Here is a 15,522-nt window from a genome sequence, read left to right as displayed (position 1 = left end):
AACCTTGCATTTTCCGAAAACACTCACTATTTACAAATGTGAATTTTTGCAGCCTTTTAAATATTTATTCGTAGCATTTTTTAAAATTATGTTTTGCAGTGTAATTTAGTACAACGTATTATAATAGTGTCGTTGTTGTTAATTGTACATATTACCTGTAGGAAAAGTAATTCATATCTGTGATATAAGAGTGGGAAACTATTTCAGGCTTCCTGAATATTTATTCTTGTATTTACAATGAAGACTACAATTTACTAGGTAATTTACAAATATGAATTGTTGGAAATTGTTTAATTTTTCTTCATAGCATTTGAGTGAACACTACTTTTGTACTGTAATGTAGTACAGTGGATTATAATGGAAACCTTGGGCATAGTTGTACATATTACCTGCAGCAAGAGTTCTTGAAAAGTTTCATATATATTGCACAAATTCTTGCAGTCTCAATGTATATTTATTCTTGTATTTTCAACGAAGACTACAATTTGTAGGTGATTTACAAATATGAATATTGTTGGAGGCTTTTTAAACATTTGTTCGTAGCATTTTTGAGAGAACACTACTTTTGCACTGTAATGTCGAAAACTTCCTTGTAATGGAAACCTTCGGCATAGTAGTACATATTACCTGCAGCAAGACTTTTTGAAATATTTCATATTTACTGGACAATTTCTTGCAGTTTACCTTATCTCTCGTCTTGTATTTTCAATGAAGACTACAATTTGTAGGTAATTTACAAATATGAATTTTGTTAAGGCTTTTTAAACATTAGTTCATAATATTTGATTGAACACTAGTTTTTGCACTGTGACGTAGTACACTGTATTATAATGGTGTCCTTTGGTACAAACGTACTTATTGGGCAGCAAGACTTCTTGAAATGTTTATATATACTGGGCAATTACATACAGTCTTTTTTACTCTTATATTTTCAATGGCGACGATTATTTACTAGGTAATTTAGAATATGAATATTATCAGCAGTATCCCTGGGAATACTAACTGTGATCCCCCGGAACATTGTTTCTGAAAGAAACACTGGTGATGCCCCATCTCTAAAGCTACATATGTTTCTTTTTAAATAGTTGAGTATCGTCTCGAAGCTTCACACGAACATACTGCCTAGTTTCGAGACCATCTCAACAGTTACCGTATAAATGTATCCTTTCCGTCTGTCTGTAATAACGAAAATATTTTGTTCACGCAATACCAACAGAAACTATTTTGCTAAAACGAAGCAACGGTGATAAGAAAAAAACGCAAGATAAAACTAGGTTCGCCTGGGAATCGAACCCAGACCTGCTACTTAGAAAGCAGACGCTTTACCGCAGAGCCAACTTACGACGTTGATTTCTGTTTGTTCTACTACCCTCAACATAACACTTAACAGACCAAATGAAGGCAGTTCAAAAATATGGCAATTTTGCATTCAAGATGGCGACTTCTCCAAAGATTTGTTTCTTCACTTAAACTACCCATCATCTTTAATAATATAGGAGAACCTGACTTACCTACCTTGAGCACAACTTACAATTTTCATGGTTACAAATTTTTCAGCCGCCATATTGTATCGAAGATGGCGACTTTTCCAACATGTCCGATTTTTCTCCTTACTTACGCTGAAATCTACCCATTTGAACGCAATTTCGTGTTTGCACCATATCTACAAGTTGTCTAGAATTAGACGCACCCACAAAACACTCCTAGCACTTTCTTACTCCGAAGATGTCTATTTTTTTCAATTTTAAGCACGCATTCGGAGGCTACGCATAAGAGTAAACATGCGCTCGAAATTTTGAAATTCTAGCAACAGCCACTAAAAATTTCACATTTTCTCGATTTGCACCTAGAAACGAAAACGAATTTTAATGCTCTTTTTTCTAGCAAAAACTATGTTCCTAGCTTCACTGCCTGACAAAATATGACGTTTGTATTATGTCTGCAACTACTATAAAAACCAGCATTTCGAAACGACGAAAAATTTCGACACTTCAAAATGTTCAGGCACAAAATGTTGCCTTTTTCAAGATATCGGAATTTTCTCGTTACTCACATCACATGATGAACATGTATGCGAAATGTGTTGTTTCTATGTTTTGTGGAAGTATGAGAAAAATTTAGTGTGATTGCGACATTAGAGGTATATAATTCTAAAAGAAATTGTAGGGGGAAAAGGATTAAAAATAACTTTAATAACACGGAATAACGTTACAAATCATTTATATCGGGTGTTGCAAAATAAGTGTTACAACTCTTGGGAGGTGACTCCTGCCACTGAGACAAGAAAAAAAATTCTCTTCAACTTTCTGCTATCGGACATAGTTTCAGACCTACAAGGTGCCGAAAGCGTGGGAAAATGACTTTCGGACGCCAATAGTTCGGAAACTATCCAACATAAAGAGGGCGGGTAAAAAATTCACTGAAGAAGTCATACCTGCTCTATTGAATTTTGCATGTTTCACAATCCTATCGTGCACGCGCAAGGGACTCCCCAAAGGAACGTAGGGAGTCCCGGATAATCTGTCAAATGAAACTTGGTTAAATGGATATGAATTGATAGGCTTTCTACCAGGTAACAATAATTCGTTTGTCTTAAGTCGTTATCTGGAACGAATACAAAATGGCGGACACCTTTATGCCCGTTGTGTGTGGTTGCATAATCGCCAGGAACGGATGCTGGCCAACAGTGACGTTCTGAGTATTAATTGTAGCGAATTTGTACTCAAATGCTCTAGAAAGACATCTGGAGTGTCGGTAGAGTACAACAGATGAAGCAGGGTGATTCACATGTGTGGAAACACTTAACGAAAAATGCCAAGAAATGCACTCATACTCAATAAACGTGAGTTCAAAGCGTCGGAAATGTAAGGATTAGCGTCAAGAACATGAAAGCCATTGCCAATTCACCAATAATATTCCCTCAAACCGATGCAATATGATGTGCACGGTTGCATACCAATAAGGATGCAACAACTGAGTCCAAGTTCAAATTCTGCAATGGACTCACAAAGAAACTGGGTAAACTAAATGAATGTCACTAGTGGGATCGCATAATCGATATTGAAATGTGAGCAATGTGTGTGTTGATATCAACATGTAGCTAATGGAAAAATGTCAACATGTCCCACTACTGCGGAGACATCGTCCCACGTGCGAAAAATAGGAAAATAACTACTCGGGTCTTGAATCTGAAGCCGTGGGCTCCCAGTAGGATTGGAAACTGTGACCACGCGAGCAAAAGCGAGCGCTCTAGCCCTGAGGTTCAAAGGAGCCTCACTTTCTCTGCATTCATTTCTTTGAGGAGTACCCACTTTGTTTGGCAAGCCCTCTTGTACAGCCTCCCGACATACTTGTGTGTTTCATTTTGTTACTCCTACTGCACAGTTGTAAACAATCAGAGCTTTAAGACGTTTCTTCCTATTTCTCATGTCGCTTTATTTTCCATATGTATGGTGTTCCAGCTGTAGTGTTAAATGTGCCAAATCGGTTCATTTTCGTCTTTGTCTTGGCATGTGCACTGTGTGTAAGATACGAATTTCTGGAGGTATTTTCCTATATTTCGAGTACGTTATATGTCTCAGAAGAAGTGGGACATGATACAAGTTTGTTATTTTCACGCTCTATCAGAATTTGAACCATGCATTAAGAGATTTCTTTCAAAATATGTCGACTGTGGGACAATGTCCCAAACAAAGAGGGACATTGATACAATCGTGTTCTAGTTACGTTCTACCAAAAGGTCACCAGATGTAATAGCAGAATGTACAACGTTATTTTCCTAGTTTTCACACGTGAGATGGTGTCCAAGCAGTAGTGTGACATGTTGACATATGTCCATTAGCTACATGTTGATATCAACACACACATTGACCACATTTCAATATCGATCATGCGATCCCACTAGTGACATTCATTTAGTTTACCCAGTTTCTTTGTGAGTCCATTGCAGAATTTGAACTTGGACTCAGTTGTTGCATCCTTATTGGCATGCAACCGTGCACATCATATTGCATCGGTTTGAGGGAATATTATTGGTGAATTGGCAATGGCTTTCATGTTCTTGACGCTAATCCTTACATTTCCGACGCTTTGAACTCACGTTTATTGAGTATGAGTGCATTTCTTGGCATTTTTCGTTAAGTGTTTCCACACATGTGAATCACCCTGCTTCATCTGTTGTACTCTACCGACACTCCAGATGTCTTTCTAGAGCATTTGAGTACAAATTCGCTACAATTAATACTCAGAACGTCACTGTTGGCCAGCATCCGTTCCTGGCGATTATGCAACCACACACAACGGGCATAAAGGTGTCCGCCATTTTGTATTCGTTCCAGATAACGGCTTAAGACAAACGAATTATTGTTACCTGGTAGAAAGCCTATCAATTCATATCCATTTAACCAAGTTTCATTTGGCAGATTATCCGGGACTCCCTACGTTCCTTTGGGGAATCCCTTGCGCATGCACGATAGGATTGTGAAACATGCAAAATTCAATAGAGCAGGTATGACTTCTTCAATGAATTTTTTACCCGCCCTCTTTATGTTGGATAGTTTCCGAACTATTGGCGTCCGAAAGTCATTTTCCCACGCTTTCGGCACCTTGTAGATCTGAAACTATGTCCGATAGCAGAAAGTTGAAGAGAACTTTTTTTCTTGTCTCAGTGGCAGGAGTCACCTCCCAAGAGTTGTAACACTTATTTTGCAACACCCGATATAATGACAAGTGAATTTAAAAGTTCAAAAAATATAATTTTGTTTTAACACCACTTAAATTTTCACTTTAAAAAAAATAATAAATTATTTCACACATTCTACAAAAGTGATATTGTGAACATTTCAGAGGCGATTTACAAATTTTGTTAGTTACTTGTAGGCTTACGTAAGCAATATTATATTAAGGTAGGTTACAACTGTTCGATCTATTAACTCGCATGCACTTTTCAAGCTTACATTTTTATTATTTTCCATTCCACCACAGAGAAATGAGGTCTATAATAGATAAATCTTGGTGCAGATTGTCCAGAAATCCCCCCCCCCAAAAAAATGTTCGCAATCGGCCCTCCAGCTCAGTACGTTACATACAGTGATGTCAACTTAAAAAGTTATAGAACCCCATTTACTCAAACAAAAAGTCCCATTTTGCTTTTCAACCCGGGAGAATTCGCAATATTTTTATAACGCGAGAACTTACACCGGTCTTTAAGACCGATTGCAATAAAAAAAATATATATATGTAGCACGTAGAAAACGCTTATTTTTGTTAAAAGAGTACTCATAACATTTTTTTAAAGGTATTCATATCGAAATATTTAATACCTTTTTTCGTTGCGGAGAATACCCACGAGAGTTAAATTGTGATCTATTTTAAACGGTTCTACGAGAGGTATGGGCGTCTACCATTTTCGGTTGTTATATTAGTTCCACTATTAGAAATGGGCTGGATCAGTCTTTCAACTATACACTTGGCGCTATTATCAACTTCAAAATGGCAACTTGGCTGGTTACTACTGTACAATCCCATGTTGTATGAGTAAAATACATGAGAGTCTGGAAGCACAAATAATTTCAAGCCATATTTGGCCGGTTTGTTTGGAATATATTGCTTAACTTGCATTTCCCAGGAAAGGCTTCCAAGGATTCGTCAATATTAGACATTCATTTGGTGAGTAGTTTGCCTTGCACCTTTCTATAAATCCGCCAAATACAAGGATGTTATAAATAGAGGACCTGCCCATATGTGTCTTCATCCTATTAAACAGATGAAACCAAAAAAACAACTGAGCATTTGCACGTCTGATTGGCTACTCTCGTTTCTGCCATCGTCTGATTGGCTACTTTCATTTCCGCCATGATTGTTGGCTCAAAATATTGTGATCCTATTGGGCGGAGTGGGCAGAGTAGGGGTGGCGAAACTGTGACGTATGGCTTCAAGATTTTGTTGTAAGGGCAGATCCTCTATTTTATAAGATCCTTGGTCAAATAACTCTTTGATGGCCTCTAGGTTGTCCAAACTCTTCCTTTCTTCACGGTTTATGACATCGTCAAAGTGTAATGCTCGCAACAGAAACTGAAACATGCTCAGGAACATGGTAAGTTTTAATCTTTGTACGCCTTTCCGATCACTAGCCCGTAGGTCCCTCAGATTGGTATTGTTACACTTCGAAAGACCAGCCAAATAAACAAGACTAATGAGAGCGTTTAGCTCTGGCAAATGTAGATCTTTAGCATCTCGTTCTTTAGAAAATTATTTTCTATGATCATTAATCAGGGCCGGCGCGAGGGGGGGTCGAACCGTGCCATCGCCCAGGGCGGCAAAATTTGAAAAAAAAAAGAATACATGGTCGGCAAATTTTGAGAAAGAATATAATAAAGGGGCAGCATGTGGAAGTACCGCTCAGGGCGGCAAAACTTATAGCGCCGGCCCTGTCATTAATCCAAATATTGATATAGTGTACTATCTTCGCAAGAACATCATCTGGAAAAAATAAGTTCCAGTATTTCAATGGAGTCTCAACGTTTCGATCTTGATGAATGGGGCCAGGTAAAATGTGTTAACAATGTTTTACACAAGCAAGTACAAACTGTACAATGTTGTGACGCGAGAACTCGCACTGGGTCGAAATGATTGAAAATAAACAGTATAGCTCTCTAATTGTCGTAGAAGCAGTAAACAATGTTTACCTGATAATGGAGTGCTAGGATTATTCTTCGTTTAGTATTTAACCTTCATTCCTTCACTCATTCGTTCATTATTCTCAATATCTCCTTTATTCTCAATATCCGTGCGAGTCCTTCAGACAAAAGATCTTAAGAATAAATTTCTGGATCAACAACAAATTTTGTCAGGATTCAGGCCAAACGTTGGGATCGATTTGATTTTTAAATTTAGCGTCCCTTTCAGCAGTGAGGCTACATGAGACGTGGACCTACAACTTAACGTGTGATCCGAAGCACATGAGCTCCTGCCGGGAATCGAACTAGCGCCTCCCATCCAAAGGCATATACGCTAACAGCTAAGCCACGAGAGAAGTCGGGAATCGAGGTCGTTCATCGATGTAATATTCAAAGCAGAAATGCTGTTGTCAAATGTTGCTGAAATCAGCTTTCAAAGTCACTAAAACAGATATTATTCCAAAATACCGCTAAACACAATTTTGTTTTTCGAAACAGTATAATCATTAAAAACTAAAGCAAAATAAAATGGCATAGCCTACCTTGTCGGAAACAAATACTCCATACTTTCACTGCATGAGATTTAGTTTTTTTCCTTTTTCTCTCTCTCTCACGAAAAGATCCTACATTTTTAGTCACTTCACTTTAAGGTATAAGAATTAATTATTAGAAGAGTTGGGAATCACCGAAATGACTACAACCAACACTTCTTCCCAAAAAATAAATTATGATTGCGCTCAGCAAAAACTTATGTATAACATGCGGCGGAATTTAATTAATCTATAAACTTTTGTATCACTAGTCCTAGCGAAAACCATTATAAATAGTATAAACTTTTACCAGGTTTAACATTATATTTAAAAAGTATCTGTCTTCTCTCGAAAACAAGAATATTCTCATTGACATTTTAAAAAACAATACTACATTCTTTTTAAAAACTTCAAATATTTCAAAATTATTAAAGAAGTAGTTTGTGCTGCCATCTAGTGATACGATATCAACTACTAGAAGAATAGCTTTCACGCAACGATTTGTTTTTAAAGCCACGAGCAGTATTTGATGTAATCGTTTTATCTTAGTTTTTCGTGAAAAGCATGACCGTCTCTTGCATTTAAAAATGAGATAGGCAATTAGAACAAAGTATGCTTCTAGCAGGGGCGGATCCAGGGGGGCAATCGCCTCCCCTTCTCAAGAGAGAAAACTTTCTTATTTTATATATAAATAAAACCCATCCCAGAATTTAGAGCTCTTGAAAGCAGCTTCAAGTAGCAGTATTACAATCCCCCCCCAGAAATCCGTCCTGGATCCGCCCCTGCCTTCTAGACCCTAACCACATGTAGGGATAAATTGGAAACTACTTGAATTAAGCGTTATCGGAGCTTTTACCTCTATACAAGTAATCATAATTTTCTTCCATCGTTGGTAGCGAGTGTAGGACAAAATCCAAGAGGACAAAAACCAAGCGGACAAAATCCAAGCTAAATTCTGGTAAGGCGGACAAAATCCAAGCGGATAAAATCCAAGGAGCAGTATCATGTGCGTAGCTGGGCAGTGTTGGGTAAGTTACTTGTAAAAATGTAACACGTTACAAGTTACTTTACTTTCTCTTAAAATGTAACGCGTTACTAACGCGTTACTTGCCCCCAAAAAGTAACTGTTACTTTACTTCGAAAGTAACGCGTTACTAACGCGTTACTTTTAGGTCCGAAACTTTAAAAATGAGAAAAAAATATGACTTCAATTTTCCGTACTACTATTACTACCGCTATTATTATTATTATTATTATTATTATTATTATTATTATTATTATTATTATTATTATTATTATTGCACGTTCTGAAGCGCTTTATGTAAATGCAAGGACAAATTTTTACTTGATATATGAACATTTTCACATAATGTAACATTGATAAAATGCCATACTGCGTTACTCGTAGAGATGGACACGAGTGAGTTCGAGCGAGTTTTCTTTGACACTCGATTCGACTAGAAACAGACATCTTTGAGCTCAACCCGAGATCTCGACTCGAAAAATTTCCTCCAACTCAACTCGAATTAGGGTCAACTCGAGTTGGAGTCGACTCGAGCCAAATCCGGTGTGTAGTTTCGAGTACATTCTTCAAGTATATTACATAGACAGTATAAATATTATTAATGACACTACTACTACAACAACAACTTATATTATTATTATTATTATTATTATTATTATTATTATTATTATTAATATTATTATTATTATTATTATTATTATTATTATTATTATTATTATTATTAATTCTAACAATACTGTATATAAAAATGAAAGATAGGCGGTTTCTATTTGAATACTAAAAAAACTAATTGATTGCCATCCTCGGTAGTCGTGAAGTCTAGGAGTCAAGGACATTGTTCACGAGCTTCTGAATTTGGGTTGAGGGTCTAGGTTGAGTATTCGGCCTCGAGCCAACAATGTTAAAAGTTGTTATAGGTCACTGGCCAAATATTTTCAGAACTGCTCGTCCTGGGTTTAGAATTGTCAAGGACTCGAGCAGCTCGGCTCACAGCTCATTCACTATCGACCCGAACCGAGAAGCGAGCCGAGCCAACAGCTCACCCAACCGACTCGGCTACAGCCCTCGGCTCAGTTGAGCCGAACCGAGCAAATGGTTCATCTCTATCAAGCCTGCTCGAGCCGATGGTTCGCTCCAAGTGAGCCGGTTCGAGCCATCTTCTCAGTTGAGCCGAGCCGAGCTGAGCTTGTTATAAAAAATATCTTGTGGTCACGCCATCGAGACGAGACGAGATGCGAGCAGTGTTCCCTCTCGTGAGCAACAATAAAAGTATTCCATATTACTGTTTAGCTTACATTTCTCATGGCTTTAGTTTTCCAGTGTAATCAGGCCATGATTTCAAGACGACTTAAAACGAACGAGCCATGTATCAAACTCGACTGGACTCGAAACTCGACGTGAAAAACTGAATGGGCTCGGAACTTGACTCGAGGATATTACCCTTGACTTGACTCGAAACTCGACTTGAATTCGAGTCGAGTCGAGTTTTAGCTTGACTCGTGCTCATCTCTCTGCGTTAGAAAAAATGGTTGCTTATTAATATTTCTGCTAAACTAATTATATAATAATAACAATGTTATGTAAAATTAAAAATAAAGAATATAGAGAAACACTACACTACTCAATAATCAACTGGACTGTAAGATAAGCAAACTGATCTGAAAGAACTCCAATATTACATACCATCAGCAAACTATTTTCTAGTAATAAAGTAGGCCTGCTCATCAGAACACAGTTTATTCATATTAACCCCTTATTGTAAATCGTTAATTATGGCACCCTAGTTGTTGATAAATATTTTCTGCCGGGACACTTCAGACACTTTACTTTTAAATTCTGTCCACCATCATCCTCAGCTCTTAAGAAAAAAGTATTCTTTCAAATGTGCGAACGGTAAAATATTTTCGTTCTCCACAGTAAGTACGCCAGAATTTTTTACTTGGGGGGGTGTTGAAAATAAAAGGGGGGTGTTCTCAGAATAGTGATATAATTTTTAAACAAACTCAAACAAGAAAACAGTATATTTTGTTACGCAACTATTGCAACACTACTATTACTACTACTACTACTACTACTACTACTACTACTACTAATAATAATAATAATAATAATAATAATAATAATAATAATAATAATAATAATAATAATAATAATAATAATAATAATATCAGCTCTTCGCACTGGTAGGTTCAATAAAGTAAGTTCACACATTTCAGCATTTATTATTATTATGAAACTAAGTAATACAGTGAAACCTCTCAAAATGGACATCGGTGGAACACCATTATTTGCCCGTAAATGAGGGGTGTCCCTAAAAGGAAAGGTTCTCTCTCATAACACCACACTACTCATATTTATGGAATGGAAGAATACGAAAATTTGTCCTCTTATGAAGATGTCCACTATTAAGAGATGCCCGTTAAGAGGGGTTTCACTGTATTAGGAATTAATCTCCACTATTTTACCCAGTAATTACACGTGAATTGATTACATACGAATTATTGTAATTATTTTGTAAAATTCTGCTATTATTTCGATTTATTCACCCCCAGCAAGTTTTAGTGGGAAATTTTTCAAAAATATTAATTAGGAAAAATTCCCTCGTCCCATGCTGAAATCACATTCGTTTAGTAATTTATACCGTACATAGATCAAATTTCATTATTTTAATATTCTAACGCTGTTGTTAACGTTAATTGTTGTAATATTATTTGATCTCTTAATGTCCGTTCCTGCCCTTTCCTGGCTGCGTTATTGGCTCTGAATATCTTTCATAAGAAAATTATTCATTGATTTAGTTGTTTTCCAGAAGTCCAGTTTTTCAATTTACAAATATTTTGTATCTTTCTGTTTTGTCTTCTTTAACATACCCTGATTTTAATAATCCCAGGGCTCATAGTGGTCTGGTCTCTTGTAAATACTTGAAAAGTAACCAAAAATGGCCAAAGCACACGAAAAAGTGACCAAAATCTCATCATGCCCCTTTTTTCCTTTGTCAATTTCTCCATCGCCTCTCTCTTTGTTTGTTTTGTTTCTTCTTTCCTTCTTCTTTTTGAACTTTCCATTTTTCTTAGGTTTTCAGAGTAAGCTTTGTAGTTATGGTAAGCAGACTTAGCACATGTAAAAAGCTCCTGAGTAAGTGGAACCAGTTCTGGGCTATTCCCGAATTTCTTCGTCTCAGACATTATCATTCCTCTCAAAAAAGTATCTTTTAGTGACAAATTTGAAAAAAAAGTAACTTTTAGTGGCCAACTTAAAAAAAAGTAAATTTTAGTTAAAAAAGTGACTCGTTATGAGCTCTGTTCCACTCAATCAATTTACGTGAATATACTTTACAAAAATTAAGCTAGCGCCAAATGCTCCTGCATAACACTAGACTCAGTCTAAAATATATATATAATTCTTAATTCCATCGATCTCCTCATTTCTAAAAACGTTTTTACTACACCCTTCTAATGTCCGTCCGTTGATACACCACTTGCAGAGCAGGCTCGAAACCAGCCACAGAGCTTTGGAGAGTCATGGATATGTTAGGAGGGTCCAAGTCATTAACAATTTTATTTTCAAATATCTATTGTGCATGTTGTATTGAGGTCTGGAGGGGACATGAAAAATTAAGGGAGAGCCGGGCTTTCCATAGCCCTCTCTGGTTGCGAGCCTGTTGCAGAGTAGCACTTACCAACTGAATGTGGTATGGGCTTCTTACTATATTGTCACATTTTTCCTTATTGAGGAGGAGGTAGGTGAATGATCCCTCAAGACGTTACCAATTTCAGTCATCTGCATCTGTCCATCAATCTCTTTTCTAGAAAACGACCGCGAAGCCCAGGAGGGTAGATATGATCGGGTCTGTTTCGTCAATTGTTTTGATCGAAACACCACCCGAAACAATGAGGTGTTGTGGTTCTCGAAGCCGTACATGAGAACGAGGTCGCTTCGTATTTTGAATTGAAATAAATAAATAAGAATATTGCCTTCTTTCCTAAACGCTAAACCTTTTTTAACTTGATGAAATAAATAACCTATGATATGTGATTGATACAATTGGATTTGGGGGAGTATTCCTTTTCCATCCATGGGTGTGTGTAAAGAAATTTGGAGGGGTGTTAGGGGGGGCGTTGGGGGGGTGTAGATTACTCCCTGGTTCTCCATCTTTATAAAAACAACACCAATCAAAGTAAAATAGGCTACCGGCATCATTTCACTCCTAGTTCATTCACTGAATGTATTGATTTGGAGCTGTCAAAATCTACAACAAAATCTTCCAGGTGCTTGCAATCAGTACACGTGATTTCCCTAAGGCTGTCCTCATCTTCAAAAAACAGCAAGTGGCACTACGAACTTATGTTTCTCTGTGTGTCTGTGACTGTCTGTCACTGACATACGTAGTTCATGCTCGATTGTTTCATTCTGAGAAATTCACTTACAGGAAAGAAACATTTGTTTCCGAAAAAAAATACATATATTGTAGTTACTCATCCGAAATGTAACGCGAAAAAAGTAACGCAAACTAGGTACGTTACTTAAAAATTTGTAACGCGTTACCGTTACAGTTACTTTGGAAAAAATGTAACGCGTTACTAGGAAACGTTACTTAAAAAGTAACGCGTTACAAGTAACGCGTTAGTTGCGTTACGTTACTTCCCAACACTGAGCTGTTGTATGTGCCTGTGAACACCCTAATTAAATTGTATGTTTGTTTCTTTCTTCAATTGTAATGCATTCTAAAGCTTTATCTGTAATTCTTCAATTTATTGAAATAATATTTCATTTACATTTAAAGAAGTGAAAATCCAATAAAATATGTAAGATTGACACAGTAAGAGTGCAGATGATCTTTAATTACTCATAAAATAGTCTGGTCACTGCTAGGACATGCCCAGGTGAATCCAATTTTGGGTAATCAGAAATATTTTGACTAAAAAGAGTATACTGACATAAATTGACCAGAAAATGAAAGCACTAGCTTGCTGTATCAGAGATAACAAATAACAGCAAAGCAGCCCAATCTTAAAAAAGACTACACTACTTACTTAATTCTATTATATTTATTGAGAATTAAAGTAAAAATAAAATTAAAAAGATATAATTTAGATTAAAGAAACTTCTCTACCCTCAAAGTATTTACTTCAGTTTCAATTCTCAAAATAACCAATAATATATACATTTTCATTTAGTTTTTTCTAGACACATTTTCACATTTCAATTTTCTAGATAACACTTTTACATTATTTAATTCACGCACATTACTGCATTATTGAAAATACACACTACATATTTCACATTTTGATCGTTTCTGACGAAAATTTTATTAGTATATCATAATTATTTGTTTCAAACAAATCAAGACTTCTGTATGCCACCTCATAAGAATGGAATTAAAATTAGAGATGCAAGGGCTCGGAAAAAAACCGGCTTTTTTGAAAAAAAACTCGGTTTTTTCTGCTTTGCTTTTTTGCTTGCGGAATTTTGGGCTTTTTTCAAAATACTGCTTTAAATTGATAAAACAGACTTTGTATCGCTTCTCTATAACACAAAAAATCATTTAATTAGTGGTTGATGCTGATAATAATATAAAAAAATCGAAAATAAACTATGAATTTCGAAAAAATATTTCAAACAATTTTTCTTCAACATATTTACATTATGAATTCCACAGGATTAACCAATGTATATAATAAGAATTTTTTAACCTCCTATATACAAAAGCAAGCAGAGTTGGCAAGAACCGTGGTTGTTTTTGAAAATGCCAAAAACTCGTTTTTTAGGGGATGTTTAAACCAGGCTTTTTTGGTTTAAACCAGGCTTTTTTGACTTAGATTTTTTGCTTTATGTATTTATATTACATATTCACAGAAATAAGTTTGTTTCGCCTTGATGTTATTATGCAACAGCGGGGTTATGCCGGAAGAACTCCCATAAGCTTAAAGAAGTGTGATCAGTAAATTTCTTAAGTTGAGAATCTCCCGCCCTAGCCATTGGGAAAATCCCGTCATTACTTGAAATGTAAGACAATAACGGGAAAATCCTGTTATTGCTTTGCATGTAAAATTTAAAGGTCAACGTACCATAATCAGTACGCTAAAACTGAGGTATTAAATTACAAATTTAGTACCGGTACGTAGATATCATTGAAAGTCCAATCCAAGCTAATGTTGGAAGCTACGTAGGCAATCGATAAATTTTGCCAATTTCTATCAATATATTTTTGTGGTTTAAACCAGTTATTAAAAAAAAAGTTGGTGTAAACCAGCCAACCCTAAAAGTAAACACTTCTTTTTAAAGAATACACAAATAACTAGCAAAATAGTATGTAGTATTTTTACTTCAAAATATTCCATACCCTCTTTTTGAAACAAAATAAAATTAAAATAAAACATAAGAGAAATACTTAGATTTATATGATACACTTAAAGGCTGCACATCTAGAGCTTTTGGTTCTGTATATTCTTGAAATTCTACAGTTAAGTTTTATAGAACCACCATCACAGTTTACCCAATCCTCAAGTTTTCTGAATTTTTAACAAGAGGGATTCAACATATCATTACGGAACTCCCCCCCCCCCAAAAACAAAAAACTACGGAATATATTTAAGTTAAGCTAAATACAACTCCACAACAAACATGACTGAGTGATTAGCTTTTGCGCTTCTATCGGGAAGTCCGGGATTCAACCAGCATTCGACCATTCTGACAAAGCTTTTCTTCATTCCATCTGTGAATGTAGAAATAGTGCGTGTACTGTGAGTTGGGCGACTTCCTTTTTTATTGTTTTTAAATCGTTATTATTACTAATTACCAGCAGTGATGGTTTTGCGAAGGTTAGGGGGGCGGTCTTTCGGACTGAAGCCCGTTCCCCAAAGTTACGGAATGTCTGCAACAAACGAAATATCTATTATTTATGCCTTTACTCATAAACTTTAAGCTCCCGTCAAATAAAAATTACGAATGTTTAAAAAAAACTAAATATTAGTAAGAAACCCTTCCCAAAATACTTTTCTAAATCAGCCACTGATTCTCAGTATAAAATGATTTTTAAAGTTGTATCCGGAAGATTATTGCTAAACATATAAACGAAACGAAATATTATGCCTGTACTCATAAACTTCAAGCACTTCCCAAATAAAATTAGGACTTTTTAGGAAACGAAACAATCAGAAGAAACCCTCCTAAAGTACTTTTCTAAATCCGCTACTGATTATTTGTATAAATTGGTGTTCAAGGTTGTGTCCGGAAAATTATTGCTAAATCACTTCACAGCTACAGTATAACAGAAATATGGAAGTACGGC

The 15,522-nt window shown here is 36.0% G+C and overlaps 1 protein-coding gene across 4 annotated transcripts in view; it reads right to left on the bottom strand.

Annotated features, from left to right (window-relative positions):
• The window catches only part of LOC145681228 (transforming growth factor-beta-induced protein ig-h3-like), a 211,845-nt gene that overhangs the window by 69,798 nt on the left and 126,525 nt on the right, over positions 1-15,522 (bottom strand). The window contains exon 1 of one of the 4 annotated variants that reach the window (XM_081752773.1): positions 7,220-7,389. The exons of the other annotated variants lie outside the window; for them this stretch is intronic. Within the exon in view, the coding sequence (XP_081608899.1) occupies positions 7,220-7,242 (23 nt within the window). The 5' untranslated portion in view covers positions 7,243-7,389. Of the gene's footprint in view, positions 1-7,219; positions 7,390-15,522 lie in introns of those variants that run through there. 4 annotated transcript variants of the gene reach the window in all.

The sequence above is a fragment of the Thermobia domestica genome, chromosome 3 (genome assembly GCF_964235325.1).
Source record: "Thermobia domestica chromosome 3, izTheDome1.hap1.1, whole genome shotgun sequence".
In the NCBI taxonomy this organism is placed as follows: domain Eukaryota; kingdom Metazoa; phylum Arthropoda; class Insecta; order Zygentoma; family Lepismatidae; genus Thermobia; species Thermobia domestica.
This window is presented reverse-complemented; position numbering and strand designations above follow the sequence as displayed.